The following is a 22,362-nucleotide window of genomic DNA, read 5'->3' on the forward strand; positions in this document are numbered from 1 at the left end:
CTCTAATTCTCTCTTTCTCTCTTTCTTTCTCTCGGAGGACCTGAGCCCTAGGACCATGCCTCGGGACTACCTGGCATGATGACTCCTTGCTGTCCCCAGTCCACCTGGCCATGCTGCTGCTCCAGTTTCAACTGTTCTGCCTGCGGCTACGGAACCCTGACCTGTTCACCGGACATGCTTGTTGCACCCTCGACAACTACTATGATTATTATTATTTGACCATGCTGGTCATTTATGAACATTTTAACATCTTGATCATGTTCTGTTATAATATCCACCTGGCACAGCCAGAAGAGGACTGGCCACCCCTCATAGCCTGGTTCCTCTCTAGGTTTCTTCCTAGGTTTTTGGCCTTTCTAGGGAGTTTTTCCTAGGGAGTTTTTCCTAGCCACCGTGCTTCTTTCACATGCATTGCTTGCTGTTTGGGGTTTTAGGCTGGGTTTCTGTACAGCACTTTGAGATTTCAGCTGATATACGAAGGGCTATATTAATTTAATTAGCGAGCGAGCGAGAGCGAGAGAGAGCGAGAGAGAGCGAGAGAGAGCGAGAGAGGGGGGGGAGAAAGAGAGGGGGAGAAAGAGAGGGGGAGAAAGGTGAGAAAGAGGCCAGCGGTACAGTACAGTATAACGCCTCCTTGTCCCTCCTGAATTTGATCACGCTGCCAGGCTGAAACACACAATACACAAAGGAGCATGTGACCACACACACACACACACACACACACACACACACACACACAGGCCGATGGAACCTGATAACAGAACAGCACACACTCAAAGCAGCTTTAAACAATGCAGGGTACTGACCAGACCAAGGGGACTGACAGAATAAATGTATGTGTATGTCAAGTCACCTTTAGCAATTGGTAGTTCTCGAAGAACTACTACAATTCATATGAAAATGACAATAGTTAGGCTAGCTATTATTAACTAAGACAAGGGACAAATTTATCAGACCAAAGGCTTCGGCTACAGTAACAGCTTTCCTTTGCCGTCACTAACTCAGTATGAAATGACAGTAGGTTTTCTAGGCTCTTCCTTAGAGACCAAATTAATTACATTTCTCTCTATGGCTCTTCCTATAAAATCAAAGACAAAACAGCCAGAGATGACAGCTTCCGTATATAATTACTGTTGACATAACACATGTTACAGATAAAGACAGCTTGCAGTGCAGTAACACCTCTCCCTCCTCTCATCCCTCTCCTCTCCTCGTTAGCAGAGTGTCCATTAGGTAAATCCTATTGCTTCTGGTCGAACACTTTCCTATTTAGCTGTCACACACTAGAGCGCACACAGACACCAGCAGAGTTGAGGAAAGGAAAGTACAGCCTTTCTGCAAGTCTTTCCAATGTAAACCCCTTCAGCTAGCCATACGTTCTAATGCTGCCCGCCCAGCCAAAGTCTGCAGTTGACTTTGGCAGGCGGTAAATGCTAGGATGTCATCAATCTACCTGTTGGAGGCAGGGTGAAGAGGCTGTGTAACACACTGACATTTAAGCCATTTAGCAGACGCTCTTATCCAGAGTGACTTACAGGAGCAATTAAGTGCCTTGCTCAAGGGCACCGACAGATTTTTTTCACCTAGCTGGTTCAGGGATTCGAACCAGCGACCTTTCATTTACTGGCCCAACGCTCTTAATCGCTAGGCTACCTGCTCTTAACCGCTAGGCTACCTGCCCTTAACCGCTAGGCTACCTGCCCTTAACCGCTAGGCTACCTGCCCCTTAACCGCTAGGCTACCTGCCCTTAACCGCTAGGCTACCTGCCCTTAACCGCTAGGCTACCTAACGCCCACGCGAGGACATAAAGTACAAAAGTAACTCTTGAAAGTGTTTACTGGTAATATCCTGTATTTATTCTGTTGCTAATGTTGCTTCATGTGAGAGGGACAAGCAGGTCAGAGGTCATGTAAGGGATGGAATAGAGTACCAGGACGATGCAGAGCGTAGAAAAAAAAAGAGGGGATTTTAATAGTGAGAACAAATAATAGGCTTAGAAAGAAGGTAGGAAGGATCATTCAGAACAGGGAGAATTAGAATGGTGAAATAGGTGTAGCCCAGAGAACCTTCAGTTGTCTCTAGGAGAGAAGCAGACTGACTACCAGTCATGCCTTTCACACCTCCCTCCGCCCGCCTGCCTGCCTCATCCCCTCATCTCTCCTTTCCTGTGGTCTCTCTCCCGGCCAGCGCCCACAGAGGGAACACCCAAAGTGTACTATTCACATCCACCCCTGGTGTGTGTGTGTGTGTGTCTCTGGGGCCATCTATTTCAGGTCCTCTCCTGTCTAAAAGGGTCTGAGTCAAAGAGCCCTGCATAACACAACATGTCCTAAAAGTGTTATTATAGCCTAGTGCTTTTAGTGATTGTGTTGTTTCTGATGCTCTCTGTGAGGCTTTCATCTTAGTAGTGTTTGTGCTACTGTTCCAGCTGCAAACACTGCCTATTGTATTTTCATTGCTTCAAATTGGTCTACTAATGTGTGTTAAATATGCTATGTCTATGTATTTATGTAGCTATACATACATACATACATACATACATACATACATACATACATACATACATACATACATACATACATATATATAAAATGTGTGTATGTATAGCTACATAAAAACATATATATACACGTATTTATACACACACACACACATATACATACATAGCACAGCTAATTTTTTTTAATGAATTAAGTTTTATAGAAATAAATGTCATCCAACACTACTGCGGTGGGGACTGGCTCTGATTGGTGATTGAATACAGAAAGTTCCAGAGACTGGCTCTGATTGGGTACAGATGGGGTCTGTGACACGTGCACACAGTCTGCTCCTGGCTGTAACAAACACACATGCCTGCCGTGATGACTCACTTAAACCCCCCCTGTTAAATTTCCCCCCAGTTTTTCACAACACTCTGCTGGCAGACAGGCCCCAGAGGATAGGAGGGTTAGAGGGAAGTGAGTCACTGATGCTACTCCCTGCTCTTACCACAGATCGAACAATGAGACCGATATTTCACTGGATGTATAAATATGAAGCATCCGCTTGGCTTTTTCACTCACTACCAAATATGGTAGTGAGAGGAAGCCCACTGTCAGGCAGTGAGAGAAGATGGAACTAGATGGATTTTGGCCTACATTCTGCAAATATTCTCATCAATGAAACATTTGATCTCAATAGAGTTTTCTGTTCCCAAAACTAGAATCTGTTATAGACAGAGTAGACTAAGTTTTGTAGACTTTTGCCATTGCCAAAGTTTTCAAAAATTGCGTTGTTTAGAAGGAGTGCAAAGTCAAATTGAGTTATTGCACACGGCCATGTCACAGAGTAGGCGTTCCCTAACAGAAATATACAGATGTACGCTAGAACAGGCCAATAGGATCTTGCTAGCTCATGCTTGGCTCTGCCCACCTCCTTGCTTGGCTCTGTCCACTATGACATCTGTTCCCATAGGAAACGACAGGCTGTGGTGTTTCTTGCTTTAGTGATAAAAATCTTTGCTCTTACTTTCGCTTTGACACACACACACACACACACACACACACAGGCTAAAGGCGTCCGCATGCTTCCCATCTGAAACAGTTATATTATCGTTTCGGTCTTCTGCAAAGGTTTTTTCGGGAGTTTGCGCACACAAAAAATCTTCCTTAAGCAAGCCAAACTTCAGTCTCCGAAGTCTATGCCCTTTTTTTGGTGATTGGTCAACAGTAGGGATTCTTCAATGAAGTGTGTTTGTTGTCATTCAACAAGAGACAAGTCGTTTTCATGCATTGTTTTATTTAGAAAAACTGCACCAAACATCTTAGATTTAAAATTGCGTGACTAAGATCTCCTCTACAAAAAACGTAAAAATGAATGACAACTCAAGAAATCTTAGATTAATTCGGACTATTTTGAGGTAAGTGTAAACTGGCTACGGCGTCTCAAAATGGACAAACAATACTATTGCCGCTATCTTCTTGTTTTTCAAGCAAAGATCTTCTAAGGGAGTACGCGAGCACACTCGTTTGGTTTGCCTAGCCGTAGGTGCCAGCCGAACTGAAGCATGCTGACGCCTTTAACTCATCTCTGTCATAGCCCACACTTACCCACAGTTGGCACGGTGTATGAGCCACCGGACAGGCTTACTCTGTAACCAAGGGACTGTGTTAAACTGTTATACTGGCCTCTAAGAGGTGTGGTTCAGATGAGGCTGGTGGGAGAAGCTATAGGAGGACGGCCTAATGTAATGACTGGAATGGAAGAAACAGAACGGAGTCAAACATGTTGTTTCCATACGTTAGATGTGTTTCATACCGGCCCAACTACTACAATGAGCCTGTCCTCCTATAGCTCGTCACACCAGCCTCCTCTGGGGCGGTTAGAGGTGCGAGCCTGAGTAAGAGGCCCTATCAAAAGCTTCAGCAGAGTGGAAGGGTGATGTTAGTGGCCCTAATACTGAAGAGTTTCACATCCATCTTACTGGTTCGTGCACCTTGCCCCTCTTCTTGCAACATTTTAATCAATAAACACTTATCTGACAAGATTCTTTATGCATGGCATCATCAGTTATTTTGTCTGTCCAATGATGACTAAAAATGCATTCTGGTTTCTGCAGCTGCTAAGAAAACCATTAAACTAAAACCATTCAACTAAAACACCATCAGAAGAATCCATTCCCTGAAAAAATAAAATATGTTAGCCAGAAGGTTCACTGTTAAGAGCGTTGGGCCAGTAACATAAGGTAATTTGTTCAAATCCCAAGCAGACTAGGTAAAAAAATGGGATGCTTCTCATTAATTATCTTTCCTCCCGGCCCCCGAGTGGCACAGCATCTCAGTGCAAGAGGTGTCACTACAGTCCCTGGTTAGAATCCAGGCTGTATCACATCCGGGCGTGATTGGGAGTCCCATAGGGCGGCGCACAATTGACCCAGCATCGTCTGGGTTTGGCCGTCATAGTAAATAAGAATTTGTTCTTAACCGACTTGCCTAGTTAAATAAAAGTTATATAAAAAATGTATTCCTCCTGTCGTTCCTTTGTAAGTGCTTTTATTTAATTATTTTATTGTGTGAAACATTGTTACTTGTACTGAAAAGCACTATACAAATAAGGTTATTATTAATTATCTAAAACAATTCAGCACCATCTGTAATATCCCTCAGTGTATTTAGTGGGTGTTCATTTCAAGGAAGGACAGAAAGCTCAGAGACGTACAGTAAATACCCATGGAAGTAACAACGTCGTCTATTTTTGCTGAGTCACCAGAGTTGGTAGAGGGAAGACCTCTGCAAAAAAAGATTAAATGAATTACAGAATTCTTTGAGTTACCATAGATTAATTCGGAATATTTTGAGGATGTGTATACTGGCTACGGTGACTCAAGTGGGACAAACAGTACTATTGCCGCTTTTCTCGTTTTTCAAGGGAAGGTCTTTTAAGGGAGTATGCGAGTAACAGACGTTCACGTCTCCTAGTCGAGTTCTGCAAGGAGCAACCCGAACCTAGTATGCAGACGCCTTAAGGAGAATCAGGGGAGTAGTGAAGGTGTCAGCTTTACACCGCTCCTCTCCAGTTCTGTTATGAAGAGTCCATGTCTGGCATTTAGGGTAGAAACATCCTACACACACACACACCTCTCCTCTCCAGTTCTGTTATGAAGACTCCATGTCTGGCATTTAGGGTAGAAACATCCTACACACACACACAACCACTTCCTTCCACAAACACACTGCCCAGAGCCCTGAACGCCCAGAGAGTAAGCAGTAGACCTGCAATTTTTTTTATTTTTTTTTAATCCTGGTGGAGGATTCCTGAAGTCAGGAGGGGAAAAGCAAGTAGGTAATCCTCGGTCTACGAATCACCGTTCTCTGAAATACCTGGGAATTTTATGAATGTTTGCAGAATTTTACAAGCCTAGTATAGAGTAGGGATAGACAGAGCGATATTAGGATAAATGGAGAGAGGGAAAGAGGGAGGAAGTCATTCAGACATAACTGATTGCAGGCAAAGGCCTAATGTACTGAATGTTAAGGAACCCCCCCCCTTCCTCCACTAGTCTCTATGGCAACCCTCCTATAGTACCCCAAATTGATGCCAAGTCGCTCGCACGGTGCCAAAGTTCCAAATATTTAGACTTGCAGAAACTATGTCCTGAAAAACTAAACAACCACAGGGCAGGAATTAAGGTGGGATGCCTCACTAACTACCCTAATAGTGTGTGTGTGTGTGTGTGTGTGTGTGTGTGTGTGTGTGTGTGTGTGTGTATGTATATATATATATATATATATACACACATATATACACACACACATATCAGTGGCTGTGTGTGCCCATATGTGAGTGGTCCATAACTACAACATGAAGCAGGTCTGGAATGCAGAGGCACCAGCAGAGGGAGGAGAGGGAGGAGAGATGGAAAGAATAGAAAAGGGTTGGGGCACCAGAGGAGAGGAGAGGAGAGGTAGGGACAGATGAAGAGTGTGAAACAGTTGTGTTGCTGAACGCACGTACCTGGAAGTTGCCAATCATGATGAGTCCTGCAGCACAGATCCAGCCGGTGGATAGGCCCGCTGTGTTCAACACACAGTTCTGATACTTCTCTATCACATGGGCATAACGTAGGAATACTATCACCATCACTGTAGAGAGAGAGCGAGAGAGTTTTTCCAATGGCTTCCAGGAACTTCACGAGGTGACAATACTAGGGACGGGAGGGGGAAGAATAGGGAAGGGTGAAGGAGAGACCAGAGGAGTTACACTAGTGAAGTGAGAGAGTGAGAGAGTGAGAGAGTGAGAGAGTGAGAGAGTGAGAGAGTGAGTGAGTGAGAGAGAGAGAGAGAGAGAGAGAGACCAGGTGAGTTACAGTAGTGAAATAGGAGAGAAAGAAAAGGAAAGGGGTACAGACCGAGGGGTCATTGCTAATGGGTTTGGACTGGTTGTACTGTCACTAATGCAGACATGCTACACTGGTCTCTGTTTGGGCTTCATTGTACCTGCCTAATTGAAGATAGCTGTGAGGGAAGGAAGAGTGGAGCGAGAGTGGGAGGAAGGGGAGAGAGTGAGGGACGACGAGAGACTGGGAAGGAGGAAGGGGAGAGTGGGAAGGAGAGAGGGAGGTGGGTAGAGAACTAGGAGCCCCTTGTGTCGTGACCTCAAGCTGAGATGCCCGGGTCATGTTCATGAGGGCACGCAACAGAATTTCTAAAATATATATATTTTGCAACAGAAAAACAATTTTTTTCTAAATTGCACAAGCCCACAAAATGCCTCCCTGTTTCAGTCTTTTTTATCTGTTAAATCCCTAATGAACAGGGGCTGTTCCAAGGCGGGAAGGACTAGTAGTGTTGAAGTAGGGCCTCCACCACAGGCTCCTTAAGGTAGGTTAGGGTCTCCTCAGTGGTGGGTCAAAATACCATTGTTGCTAAGCCCAGACAGGTGTTGGTATGGGTGTTGCTGTGCCAACCCTGCCTGGCGTCACTACAGGACACACAGTCTGGACAAAGACTGAGGGAAGACAAAAGCACCACAGACTGGACAAAGACCGAGAGAAGACAAAAGCATCACAGTTCTGTTAATAACTTAAACATACATTATGGGACAGAAGGAATTCTGGCAGTAAACATACACCTAGGGGCAGAGTGATGTTATGAAAGAACAGACCAACAAAAGCAGGTAGCTAGAGTTCCCCTGCCGCAGGGCATTAAGCTTAAGACACACAGACATTGGTAAGAAGAAAATAAAATGGGGTTTCAATGTGTGTGTGTGTGTGTGTGTGTGTGTGTGTGTGTGTGTGTGTGTGTGTGTGTGTGTGTTGCCTACGCGCATGTGTGTGTTCAGTGCACCCAAGTCATTTCAGAGAAGTGAGGTAAGTTACAAGCATGGAAAAATAAACCGCCTTGTCTCTGGGCTAGTAGGAAAAGGAAATGGTGCCTTATTTCTCTCTCTGTGTTCTGGTTTCTATTCAACAGAAAACACTGAGGAGAAAGAAAGCTAATTGGCATTTACTGCATTCAATTACAGTGTCTGTCTGGTCTGTGCACTGGCTGGTTGCCTAGCTAGCAGTCTTCGTCAATAAGGTCCAGCTGTGTATTTATTTAAAAGCAACAGTTTACGTATTGAAGTCTTCAACAGTGCTTGACCCTACCGTAGGCTTTTAATGCTTAAACATGTTGAAGTTTGATAATCAAATATACATTTCCCCCTGAAAACGTCTGAACATCTCCGGCAGTACATTCAGTGGCGTTAACGATAGCAACAGTATCCTTCTCTGAGAATACCGGTCATCTCATAATAGATTCAAAAGGCAGGCTCAGAATGTGTATTAAAGCAATTGATGAGTAAGCACCTGCAGTGACCGCCATGTTACCATGGAAGGACATACTGTAGCACCTCTGAACAAGGTTCACTAGCTAGAAGAAAACTGGACTGAAACAGGGAGAAAATAAAAGCTTGTTTTCATTTTCCATTGCAAAACTTTGTTTGAAATGAGTGCTCTAATGAATGACCCTGTCATTGCATTGAAGAACATGGCTATGGACATTTACAACAGCTAATACCAAATTAAAGTAAACGTGCCCCAACCACAGAACATCATGTGCCTGTTTCTGTTCCTCCCCCTAACCCGCTCTCCCCACTACTCGACGGGTTGCTCTGGTTCTCTCTGAACTCAGGTAGGAGAAGGGGAACCTGAGCCATGGCTTTGAGCAAGACACACCCTGTATTCGAGAGTATGCTGCGCCACAACAAACACCTCAGATGATGAAAAATTGCATAATTCCATTATCAAATAGTTTGAAAACCCTTTTGTAAGCTTTTAAATGATATTAAACTCCACAGTTGATATTTTCCAGTGACGAAGACATGGATGTCTCATGGTGTGGTGGGGTATGCAAAAATGGGTCAACTTTGGGCACTTCTATCTTCTGAATGTTTTGCTATTCAGATCTAAAAAGTCACTTTCTGACCACTTCTTCCATGGGCAAATACGTATGGAAAGTTCTGTTCAAATCAAAAGGGTTGCAGTCAAAAAGTAAAAAGTAAATCAAATGGAATGACGCATCCTCTAAAAACTCAGCTGCTACACACCCTAAAGAAGCAGTTCCCTGACGCCTTGATCTAAACTAAAGCAATGTTTCTCCTATTCATTACGACCCTCTATAGCTCCCTCTCCCCGTTTTCTACCCAATATGGAGTGACTGGCTATCTGTGTTCTCACGTCAGAGCTAAGTTAAGCAATCTCGGTTCTCTGTGGGGTCAAGTCAGAGTTAAGTTAAGTGGGGGAAAGCGCTTATCGAGGCTCCGGGAGGGACAAATGTCCTGGGCTACGTCCCAAATGGCACCCTATTTCCTACATAGGGCCCTGGTCAAAAGTAGTCCACTCTGAGTAGTGCACTGTAGGGAATAGTGTGTCATTTGGGTCGCATTCCTGCACTAAAATATGTCATGTTCAAGGGATAGTTCACCCAAATTACAAAATGACATATTGGCTTCCTTACCCTGTAAGCAGACCATGGACAGGGTATGACAGCAATTCATGCTTTGGTTTAGTTTCCCTGGCACTAATTCCACATTACCAATATTAGCTTTTGTTCAAATCATCCAAAAGTATGTCAAATTGATTGTGAAGCTCAGAGTCACTAATCGTTGAACATTCGTGAAAAATGACAATATGGGTCCCATGACTTGAATTGGATTTGTGCAACAAATGCTAAAACATTAGCATGTGGAAACAGTGCCAGAGAAACTAAACCCTTTTGGGTGAACTACGACTTTAAACTTAGTAAGTCACATTTACGTTATTTGTGATGGTGAAATACCAAACAGACGGGGCGACAAAACAAACTCAGGCAAGACAATGCAATCAAACCCAGGCTAGACGTCATAACGTGCTCTGAGAATTCAAGTGGCCGCTGGGCCAGCCACCCTTCCATCAGTCAGTATCAGACAGCTGGGCCAGCCACCCTTCCATCAGTCAGTATCACACAGCTGGGCCAACCACCCTTCCATCAGTCAGTATAAGACAGCTGGGCCAGCCACCCTTCCATCAGTCAGTATCAGACAGCTGGGGTTCTCGTTTTCTTGTAGCATACAACAAGCATGTAGGCTACTCTACTGCATCATAACAATTCAAATTTACAAGTGGAGTAAGCTATGAACGTTAGAGCAATAAAATGGAATTCTATTTTACACAGTCAAGTTCTACAATATAGGCCTCCAACTGCGGTGCAACGGTAAAGCCGTTATCTGCTTGATCTCTTGCAGTGCAAACACTTGCCTGGAAAAGTCGACCCTCAGCATCTATAGGGTTGAATTATAACATAAATTTGCCATCAAAAGTTTCCAATAGCAAACTCAACATCCAAGAGGAAAACAATTAGCTAGCTAGTCAGCCAGCCAGCTAGCTAGCCCAGCAAAGTTTGCAAGTAAGTGTGTGAATGTTTACTTAGCATAGCCCACCAGTAGGCTATGCACATTTGCAAGCAATGTGTATGTGGATCGATTTGTTTGCGAGCCAATATATTATATGCTTTATTATTAACCGTTTCGACATGCATTTGTCAGCTTAATAACGCTTTTATTCTGTATCACCCAGCTCTCATTTATAATGAGCCTGGTTCATAATGAGGGGGATATAACTAGATAAAAAAAAAAATAATGTCTTTCAAAGATGATTGTAATTTGGATTTTTACTAATTAAAATCTGTGAAGTTAAGGGTTTAAACACTTTACCATGCTTGTTTAATGAACATTAAACAATTAATGAACATGCACCTGTGGAACAGTCGTTAAGACACTAACAGTAGGCAATTAAGGTCACAGTTATGAAAACTTAGGACACTAGAGGCCTTTCTACTGACTCTGAAAAACACCAAAAAATAAAGATGCCCAGGGTCCCTGCTCATCTGCGTGAACGTGCCTTAGGCATGAGGACTGCAGATGTGGCCAGGGCAATAAATTGCCATGTCCGTACTGTGAGACGCCTAAGACAGCGCTACAGGGAGACAGGACGGACAGCTGATCATCCCCACAGTGGCAGACCACGTGTAACAAAACCTGCACAGGATCAGTACATCCGAACCTCATACCTGCGGAACAGGTACAGGATGGCAACAACAACTGCCCGAGTTACACCAGGAACACACAATCCCTGCATCAGTGCTGACTGTCTGCAATAGGCTGAGAGGGGCTGGCCTGAGGGCTTGCAGGCTGTTGTAAAGGCAGGTCCTCACCAGACATCACCGGCAACAACGTCGCCTATGGGCACAAACCCACCGTCACTGGACCAGACAGGAATGGCAAAAAGTGCTCTTCACTGACGAGTCACAGTTTTGTCTCGCCAGGGGTGATGGTCGGATTCGCGTTCATCGTCGAAGGAATGAGCGTTACACCGAGGCCTGTACTCTAAACAAGGTTCTTTCTAGCCATAACTGGAAAGCAAGCCTTATTACGAAAATAACAACCCAATTTAAATTCAAGCTTTCTCACAAGATTATCCATATAAACTTTAAAAGGACAACTTGTCATCCAATCATATACCAAAGGTATTTGTAGGATGACACATTTTCAATGGATAAGCCACCAAATGTGACAATGTTAACCTTCTCTGGCTGAGTGCGAGCTCTGGTAAAGTTCATGAAATGTGTTTTTTGTAGATTCAAGACCAGTTTGAGACCATAAGGGAGGCCTGCAGTAACTATAAAGCAGTCTGGAATATATGACTATCTACATATAGATGCAACTTTGCTGGTTGCATCCCATTTCCCAAATCACTCATACAAATTGAGAACACCATATGAGCTAAAATGGAACCATGACAATTTCTGAGGCTAGTAACTCTAATGAACTTGTCCTCTGCAGCAGAGGTAACTCTGGGTCTTCCTTTCCTGTGGCAGTCCTCATGAGAGCCAGTTTCATCATAGCGCTCGATGGTTTTTGCGACTGCACTTGAAGAAACTTTCAATGTTATTGAAATTTCCTGGATTGACCGACCTTCATATCTTAAAGTAATGGACTGTTTCTCTTTGCTTATCTGAGCTGTTCTTGCCATAATATGGACTCGGTCTTTTACCAAATAGGGCTATCTTCTGTTTGCTAACCCTACCTTGTCACAACACAACTGATTGGCTCAAATGCATTAAGGAAATAAATTCCACAAATAAACTTAAGGCACGCCTGTTAATTGAAATGCATTCCAGGTGACTACTTCATGAAGCTGATTGAGAGAATGCCAAGAGTGTGCAAAGCTGTCAAGGCAAAGGCTGGCTACTTTGAAGAATCTCAAATATATTTTGATATGTTTAAAAAAAAAGTGGTTACTACATGATTCCATGTGTTATTTCATAGTTTAGGTCTGCACTATTATTCTACAATATAGAAAATAGTACAAAAAACAAAAAACTCTGGTATGTCCAAACTTTTGACTGGTACTGTATATTAAACCAGAAAAATAGTTAAATTTTATTTTGGACTTACAGAGTCTGGCTTTAAAAGCTGCTATAGCCAGCCAGCAGACCTTAAATAGCAGTGGTCATCATTAAGCCTCCTCTACCCTGAGAGTAGGGTAGGGACACGGAAACACACAACTATGAACACAGGCATACACAGACACAAAGCAGAGCTGGCTCTCTGATGCTTGGCATTACGTCCGGCCGCCCTGGAACAGACACATGCATGCCCAGGGCTGTGCGTCAATGGAGTGGGCTCAGCCACAGCTGGGAATCATTGACTGGAGCTGTTAGACTCAAACTGCCGACACACACGGCACGACACGTGCACATGATGTATGCGTTCTAGGGCTGTTAAACAATTCCAACATTTTATGAAGTTTATCGCAGGATTTGCGAAAATTGCCCTGTAATTTAAGATTATACAAAAAGCCTTACAAGAATATTGACATCCTGATTTTGTCCAAAGTAACAGCCAGCAAAAACAGGTACATTGACAAAGCACACTTTTTTTTTACCTCAAAGTCAACTTGTTGTGCCATTGCATTGTTTTTAGCTGTATGTAGGCATGCATGCATGCATGCGCGTGTAAAGGGAACACTTAAACAACACATCCTAGATCTGAATGAATGAAATAATCTTATTAAGTACTTTTTTCTTTACATAGTTGAATGTGCTGACAACAAAATCACACAAAAATAATCAATGGAAATCCAATTTATCAACCCATGGAGGTCTGGATTTGGAGTCACACTCAAAATTAAAGTGGAAAACCACACTACAGGCTGATCCAACTTTGATGTAATGTCCTTAAAACAAGTCAAAAGGAGGCTCAGTAGTGTGTGTGGCCTCCACGTGCCTGAATGACCTCCCTACAACACCTGGGCATGCTCCTGATGAGGTGGCGGATGGTCTCCTGAGGGATCTCCTCCCAGACCTGGACTAAAGCATCCGCCAACTCCTGGACAGTCTGTGGTTCAACGTGGCGTTGGTGGATGGAGCGAGACATGATGTCCCAGATGTGCTCAATTGGATTCAGGTCTGGGGAACGGGCGGGCCAGTCCATAGCATCAATGCCTTCATCTTGCTGGAACTGCTGACAGAATCCAGCCACATGAGGTCTAGCATTGTCATGCGTTAGGAGGAACCCAGGGCCAACCGCACCAGCATATGGTCTCACAAGGGGTCTGAGGATCTCATCTCGGTACCTAATGGCAGTCAGGCTACCTCTGGCGAGCACATGGAGGGCTGTGCGGCCCCCCCAAAGAAATGCCACCCCACACCATGACTGACCCACCGCCAAACCGGTCATGCTGGAGGATGTTGCAGGCAGCAGAACGTTCTCCACGGCGTCTTCAGACTCTGTCACGTGCTCAGTGTGAACCTGCTTTCATCTGTGAAGAGCACAGGGCGCCAGTGGCAAATTTGCCAATCTTGGTGTTCTCTGGCAAATGCCAAACGTCCTTCACGGTGTTGGGCTGTAAGCACAACCCCCACCTGTGTACGTCGGGCCCTCATACCACCCTCATGGAGTCTGTTTCTGACCGTTTGAGCAGACACATGCACATTTGTGGCCTGCTGGAGGTCATTTTGCAGGGCTCTGGCAGTGCTCCTTCTTGCACAAAGGCGGAGGTAGCGGTCCTGCTGCTGGGTTGTTGCCCTCCTACGGCCTCCTCCACGTCTCCTGATGTACTGGCCTGTCTCCTGGTAGCGCCTCCATGGTCTGGACACTACGCTGACAGACACAGCAAACCTTCTTGCCACAGCTCGCATTGATGTGCCATCCTGGATGAGCTGCACTACCTGAGCCACTTGTGTGGGTTGTAGACTCCGTCTCATGCTACCACTAGAGTGAAAGCACCGCCAGCATTCAAAAGTGACCAAAACATCAGCCAGGAAGCATAGGAACTGAGAAGTTGTCTGTGGTCCCCACCTGCCGAACCACTCCTTTATTGGGGGTGTCTTGCTAATTACCTATAATTTCCACCTGTTGTCTATTCCATTTGCACAACAGCATGTGAAATTTATTGTCAATCAGTGTTGCTTCCTAAGTGGACAGTTTGATTTCACAGAAGTGTGATTGACTTGGAGTTACATTGTGTTGTTTAAGTGTTCCCTTTATTTTTTTGAGCAGTATATATATATATATATATATATATATATATATGATGTTTTCAGTGTATTTTGAATGCTTTTTAACAACAAAAGTATGTATATTACAAAAAGTTAACTTTAGTTAATTAACTGAGAACCCAGATCAGTTCATGTGTGTAGACAGAGACTCACCCATGAAGGATCCAGCGCTGCAGATGAGGCTGAAGAAGCAGCTTTCTGGAGGAAGAGTCCCACATTTACTGTAGAAGGAAACAGGACAACAATGCAGTTCAAAAGACCAATTAGATCACGGGCAAAAAAAAAATCAGTGTCTCTCTGTGCGTGTCAGCCTTTTCTCAATTGGGTAAAAGTCTGTCCTCTCCTCAACTCCTCTGTCCTCCTCTCATCTGTGACCAGGAAACGGATAAGTGGTCGACATATGGAGTGTCAATTTGTTAACAGGTGAACAAAGGAGTTCGCTCGTCTCCTCGATTGCCTCCTCTGGCGGATGATTCTCAGGTGTATCCTACCATTGAAGAATTTTGAAGTCAGCCACACCCCCTTTGAAACAGCTATTGTTTTCTTGGAGGGAAAAGCATGCACATTTAAAAATGATACGCTACTTATTTATACTTTTGTCTATAAAATGACTGCCACATATAGTTAAAAATTATTATACTACATTTGATGTATTTTGCAATTCTATCTACAGTGCCTTTGGACAGGTCTCCCGAGTGGCGCAGCGGTCTAAGGCACTGCAACTCAGTGCTAGAGGCGTCACTACAGACACCCTGGTTCGAATCCAGGCTGTATCACAACCGGCCGTGATTGGGAGTCCCATAGGGCGGCGCACATTTGGCCCAGTGTCGTCCGGGTTACGCCGGTGTAGGCCGTCATTGTAAATAAGAATTAGTTCTTAACTGACTTGCCTAGTTAAATAAAGGTGAAATTAAAATATAAAAATCAGACCCCTTGACTTTTCCCTCATCAATCTACACACAATACCCCATAATGACAAAGCAAAAACAGGTTTAGACATTTAAGCAAAAGAATAAAAAAAAAACTGAAAAGTATTCAGACCCTTTACTCAGTACTTTGTTGAAGCACCTTGGCAGCAATTCTTCAAGTCTTCATGGGTATGATGCTACAAGCTTGGCACACGTGTATTTGGGGAGTTTCTCCCATTCTTCTTTGCAGATCCACTCAAGCTCTGGCAGGTTGGATGGGGAGCGTTGCTGCACAGCTATTTTCAGGTCTCTCCAAAGATGTTTGATCGGGTTCACGTCCGGGCTCTGGCTGTGCCAATCAAGGACATTCAGAGACTTGTCCTGAAGCCACTTCTGCATTGTCTTGGCTGTGTGCTTAAGGTCGTTGTCTTGTTGGAAGGTGAACCTTCACCCCAGTCTGTGGTCCTGAGTGCTCTGGAGCAGGTTTTCATCAAGGATCTCTCTGTACTTTGCTCCATTCATATTTCCCTCGATCCTGACTAGTTTCCCAGTCCTTGGCTCTGAAAAACATCCCCACAGCCTGATTCTCCCACCACCATGCATTACCGTAGGGATAGTGCCAGGTTTCATCCAGATGTGACACTTGGCGTTCAGGCCAAAGAGTTCAATCTTGGTTTCATCAGACTAGAGAATCTTGTTTCTCACAGTCAGTCTTTAAGTGCCTTTCGGCAAACTCCAAGCAGGCTGTCATGTACCTTTTACTGGGGAGTGGCTTCCATCTGGCCACTACCATAAACGCCTGATTGGTGGAGTGCTGTAGAGATAGTTGTCCTTCTGGAAGGTTCTCCCATCTCCAGAAAGGAACTCATGAGCTCTGTCAGAGTGACCATCGGTTCTTGGTCACCTCTCTGACCAAGGCCCTTCTCCCTCAATTGCTTAGTTTGGCCGGGCGGCCAAATCTAGGAAGAGTCTTGGTGATTCCAAACTTCTTCCATTTAAGAATGTTTTTTCTTTGTCAATATGGGGTATTGTGTGTAGATTTCTGAGGAAAATGTTTTATTTAATCAATTTTAGAATAAGGTTGTGATGTAACAAAATGTGGAAAAGGTCAAGGGGTCTGAATACTTTACAAAAGGCACTGGATGTAAACACTTGAAACAAGGAGAGTAATTTGTTTGTTTCCTTGCCTCCTCAATTACCTTTGACCTTTTTCCAAAAGAGGCAAGGAGAGGATGGAGGAAAGGATGGGAGGAATCAAGCAGCTCCAATTGAGAAAAGGTCTGAGTGTCATTCTCTGCTATAACATAGCATTTGACTTTTCACCTACTGTTCTAGCCTTTCACCTACTCTCCGACCCTTCCTAGAAAGGTGAAGGGGGAAACCAGATATTGTAGGGGTGAGGCAATCAGTCATAATACCTGCCTGCGAGCTTGCACCCGTCTGCCTGGTTCTGTCTCCTGTTAAGACCAAGCCCTCAGCTGGCTGGACCTCACCACTGTCTCAGAGACACACACTAAAAAGCAAGCAAGCGCACACACCCAACCCTTTCTCTCATTCACAGCTTGATTATAGAACCATGAAAGAGTAATTGCAACTTCTAGAGGTTGGAGCCAGTTATCCTGTAAGCTTTTTCAATACCATATAATACACTGCTCAAAAAAATAAAAAGGGAACACTTAAACAACACAATGTAACTCCAAGTCAATCACACTTCTGTGAAATCAAACTGTCCACTTAGGAAGCAACACTGATTGACAATAAATTGCACATGCTGTTGTGCAAATGGAATAGACAACAGGTGGAAATTATAGGCAATAAGCAAGACACCCCCAATAAAGGAGTGGTTCTGCAGGTGGTGACCACAGACCACTTCTCAGTTCCTATGCTTCCTGGCTGATGTTTTGGTCACTTTTGAATGCTGGCGGTGCTTTCACTCTACTGGTAGCATGAGACGGAGTCTACAACCCACACAAGTGGCTCAGGCACTGCAGCTCATCCAGGATGGCACATCAATGCGAGCTGTGGCAAGAAGGTTTGCTGTGTGTCAGCGTAGTGTCCAGAGCATGGAGGTGCTACCAGGAGACAGGCCAGTACATCAGGAGACGTGGAGGAGGCCGTAGGAGGGCAACAACCCAGCAGCAGGACCGCTACCTCCGCCTTTGTGCAAGGAGGAGCAGGAGGAGCACTGCCAGAGCCCTGCAAAATTACCTCCAGCAGGCCACAAATGTGCATGTCTGCTCAAACGGTCAGAAACAGACTCCATGAGGGTGGTATGAGGGCCCGACGTCCACAGGTGGGGGTTGTGCTTACACCGTGCAGGACGTTTGGCATTTGCCAGAGAACACCAAGATTGGCAAATTTGCCACTGGCACCCTGTGCTCTTCACAGATGAAAGCAGGTTCACACTGAGCACGTGACAGACGTGACAGAGTCTGAAGACGCCGTGGAGAACGTTCTTCTGCCTGCAACATCCTCCAGCATGACCGGTTTGGCGGTGGGTCAGTCATGGTGTGGGGTGGCATTTCTTTGGGGGGGCCGCACAGCCCTCCATGTGCTCGCCAGAGGTAGCCTGACTGCCATTAGGTACCAAGATGAGATCCTCAGACCCCTTGTGAGACCATATGCTGGTGCGGTTGGCCCTGGGTTCCTCCTAATGCAAGACAATGCTAGACCTCATGTGGCTGGAGTGTGTCAGCAGTTCCTGCAAGAGGAAGGCATTGATGCTATGGACTGGCCCGCCCGTTCCCCAGACCTGAATCCAATTGAGCACATCTGGGACATCATGTCTCGCTCCATCCACCAACGCCACGTTGCACCACAGACTGTCCAGGAGTTGGCGGATACTTTAGTCCAGGTCTGGGAGGAGATCCCTCAGGAGACCATCCGCCACCTCATCAGGAGCATGCCCAGGCATTGTAGGGAGGTCATACAGGCACGTGGAGGCCACACACACTACTGAGGCTCATTTTGACTTGTTTTAAGGACATTACATCAAAGTTTGATCAGCCTATAGTGTGGTTTTCCACTTTAATTTTGAGTGCGACTCCAAATCCAGACCTCCATGGGTTGATAAATTGGATTTCCATTGATTATTTTTGTGTGATTTTATTGTCAGCACATTCAACTATGTAAAGAAAAAAGTATTTAATAAGATTATTTCTTTCATTCAGATCTAGGATGGTGTTGTTTAAGTGTTCCCTTTATTTTTTTGAGCAATATATATATATATATATATAGTCACAACTGCTATAGAAACCATATATTTACTTTCTCCAAGTCTTCTATAGAAACCATATATTTACATTCCTTAACAGTTCTCTGAAGTTGAAGGCTCTGGGGATGGGAGAGGCTAAACAAAGCACACGTCTCTTAATTATCTCAACCCCCATCGGAAAACTGACTGCTCTTTTCTGGGGAATTCCTGTGTGTGTGCGCGCTTTTTAGTGTCCGAGTGTTTAGGTGCATGCTTTTTAGTGTGTGTGTGTGTGTGTGTGTGTGTTCCACGCAGACAAATCTGAGCCGTCAGTTATTTTAAGAAACAGGAATCACACACGCACACAGAGGAATCGAGAGAGACAGAGGAAGATAGTGACAGTGATACAGAGGAAAGGGGGAGAAACAATGAGTAAAGAGAAAGGGGTGGTGACGGGAAAGTGAAAGAGGGGTAGAGAGCTATATAACAAAAAAGAAAACAGCAAAAACATAAAAGACTACCGTTCAAAAGTTTGGAGTCACTTAAAAATGTCCTTGTTTTTGAAAGGCACATTTTTGTCCATTAACATAAAATTGATCAGAAATAGTGTAGACATTGTTAATGTTGAAATTTTTTATGGAATATCTACATATGTGTACAGAGGCCCATTATCAGCAACCATCACTCCTGTGTTCCAATGGCACGTTGGTGTTAGCCTTTTAAAATGATAAACTTGGATAAGCTAACTGATCATTAGAAAACCCTTTTGCAATCATGTTAGCACAGCTGAAAACTGTTGTTCTTCTGATTATAGAAGCAATAAAACTGGCCTTCAAAACACCAGTCTCTACGTCAACAGTGAAGAGGCAACTCCGGGATGTGGCCTTCTAGGCAGAGTTGCAAAGAAAAAGCCATCTCTCAGACTGGCCAATAAAAAGAAAAGATTAAGATGGGCAAAAGAACACAGACACTGGACAGAGGAACTCTGCCTAGAAGGACAGCATCCCGGAGTTGCCTCTTCACTGTTGACGTTGAGACTGGTGTTTTGCCGGTACTATTTAATGAAGCTGCCAGTTGAGAACTTGTGAGGTGTCTGTTTCTCAAACTAGACACTAATGTACTTGTCCTCTTACTCAGTTGTGCACCGGGGCCTCAGTTGTGCGATGTTCTGTGAAGGGAGTAGTACACAGCGTTGTACGAGATCTTCCGTTTCTTGGCAATTTCTCGCATGGAATAGCCTTCATTTCTCAGAACAAGAATAGACTGACGAGTTTCAGAAGAAAGTTATTTGTTTCTGGCCATTTTAAGTCTGTAATCGAACCCACATATAATTGGAGTCGGTACCCCTCGAGCATTCTGGACAACACCCATGGGGAGTCCACACACTCTGCCCTTTGAGACCAGGAGAAGCGGCCGAGGCTGGGGAAGGGTGTGTCAGGGGTCCTGCCGGGGCCCGCCTTCCCTTTGGCGCCCCGAACGCCTTGGTCCCCCAGGCACGTCCCTATGGTGGTTGACAGGTTTTACCACCACACACTGTGCCCCTCCCTGCTGTCGTTCCTCAGCACAAGGCGAGGGGACAGGATGGACCGCACTGTTGTTCGGGTGCAGGTGGGTGGCGATGGTCTGTCTGCCTTGGACCCGGGGCCTGAGGAGGTGGCATGAACTGTCTCAGAGTCTCCCGGTCCCTCCGAACCTTATCGGTCTGCTCCAGAATGTCATCGGGTGGCAGCGTAGCCTAGTGGTTAGAGCGTTGGACTAGTAACCTAAAGGTTGCAAGATAAAATCCCCGAGCTGACAAGGTACAAAATCTGTCATTCTGCCCCTGAACAAGGCAGTTAAACCCACCGTTCCTAGGCCGTCAATGAAAATAAGAATTTGTTCTTAACTCACTTGCCTAGTTAAATGAAGGTAAAATAAAATAAATAAAAAATTAACCCCTGTGCCAAAGGTCAGCCCTGGGGTGATGGGGAGAGTGGCAAATGTGCTCTGGAGAGCAGCTGGCAGATGGGATTGGGCCAGCCAGAGATGGCGCCAGGAGGTAACCACCTGCGCCATCAACTCTGGAGCAGGGAAAGCAAGCGAGACATCTCCATCGCTTCCCGGAGGAGCTCCTCTGTGCCCCCCCGCAGCCGGGGCAACAGAGTCTGCAGGTAGCCCTGCAGCAGCATGGACACGTTGGTAAGGCGGCCAAGAGCAGAGGGACCCATATGTGGCTTTCAAGTCCGCATCAAAGACTCTGGGGGTCCTGGCTTCAGGCGCAGGTTCCGCCCTATAATCTCCTGGTCCGGGAGGAGCATGGCAGCTATCATGGTCTGGTAATCCCGGAGGCCGAGTGACTCTGCGCCCGCATAACTCCATGGTCCAGTCTCTGATGTGAGTCAGAAGCGCCCCCAGAAGTGCCCAGCTCTCCTGCAAGGCCTCGCGGAACTCAGCAGAGATATGGAGAGTCATCACTGTCCACCAGTTTGATGTCCAGTGCAATAGCTACCCAAGTGAGTAGGCCACTCATAGCCTCGAGCCGCTGGGGGGGCGATGAAGCCCCACCGCCAGCTTCTGATGGCCTGTCAGCCTGGTAGCCCCGCTCACGGTGGTGAACAGTGCCAGCATCGTCCCACAGGAACAGCCCATCACTGGCCAACAGGGAACAGCTGTTGTCGCCATCGAAGCTATCAACCTTCTGATGCAGGGCATGCGCCCTCCGTTCAAGGTGATCCCAGCAGTCCGAAACACGACAAACCACGGGCTTAAGACACAGATCAACCGCACGCAGCGAGTAGAGCACTCAAGAGGGTCTGGCCATGTGGCCAGCTGCTCCAGGCTGCAAATAGCCAGTGACTATACTTCCACGCAAGATATTACACTTACCAAGCACACTTCAGAAAGTTTGTACCGCCGAGAAAATGAAAGAGCGTGTGTCGCGGCCATGGGGTCTATATCTGGTGGCGGACCCCAGCCGAGACACTGATGTACAGGGGAGTAAATCTAAATCCTCACCTCGGATTTATCCCTCCGCTGGAGTGATATCAATATAGTGAAACATAACCAACCAAATCATCTGGCTCTTCTTTGGACACTGTTAACTAATCTCCAAACGGGCTTCAATGCCATACAACACTCCTTCCGTGGCCTCCAAATGCTCTTAAACCGGTCGCTGCCTGCACCCACATCACTACTCTGGACGGTTCTGACTTAGAATATGTGGACAACTACAAATACCTAGGTGTCTGGCAACATCTCCAATCCAAAATTAAATCTAGAATCGGCTTCCTATTTCGCAACAAAGCATCCATCACTCACGCCGCCAAACATACCTTCATAAAACTGACTATCCTACCGATCCGACTTCGGCGATGTCATTTACAAAATAGCTTCCAATACTCTACTCAGCAAATTGGATGCAGCCTATCACAGTGCCATCCGTTTTGTCACCAAAGCCCCATATACCACCCACCACTGCGACCTGTATGCTGTAGTCGGCTGGCGCTCGCTACATATTTGTCGCCAGACCCACTGGCTCCAGGTCATCTATAAGTCTATGCTAGGTAAAGCCGCCTTAGCTCACTGGTCACGATAACAACACCCACCCGTAACACGCGCTCCAGCAGGTATTTCTCACTGGTCATCCCCAAAGCCAACACCTCATTCGGCCGCCTTTCCTTCCAGTTCTGTGCTGCCAATGACTGGCACGAATTGCAAAAATCG

General features: G+C 45.5%; 1 protein-coding gene across 1 annotated transcript in view; it reads right to left on the reverse strand.

Moving 5' to 3' along the window:
* The window catches only part of LOC115193556 (transmembrane protein 150A), a 44,615-nt gene that overhangs the window by 6,868 nt on the left and 15,385 nt on the right, over nt 1–22,362 (reverse strand). Inside the window, exons 5-6 of the mRNA XM_029752288.1 lie at nt 14,713–14,780; nt 6,494–6,621 (exon numbers count right to left, since the gene is read on the reverse strand). Coding sequence (XP_029608148.1) covers nt 6,494–6,621; nt 14,713–14,780 — 196 coding nt within the window. The remainder of the gene's footprint in view (nt 1–6,493; nt 6,622–14,712; nt 14,781–22,362) is intronic.

The sequence above is a fragment of the Salmo trutta genome, chromosome 5 (genome assembly GCF_901001165.1).
Source record: "Salmo trutta chromosome 5, fSalTru1.1, whole genome shotgun sequence".
Taxonomy (NCBI): Eukaryota; Metazoa; Chordata; class Actinopteri; order Salmoniformes; family Salmonidae; genus Salmo; species Salmo trutta.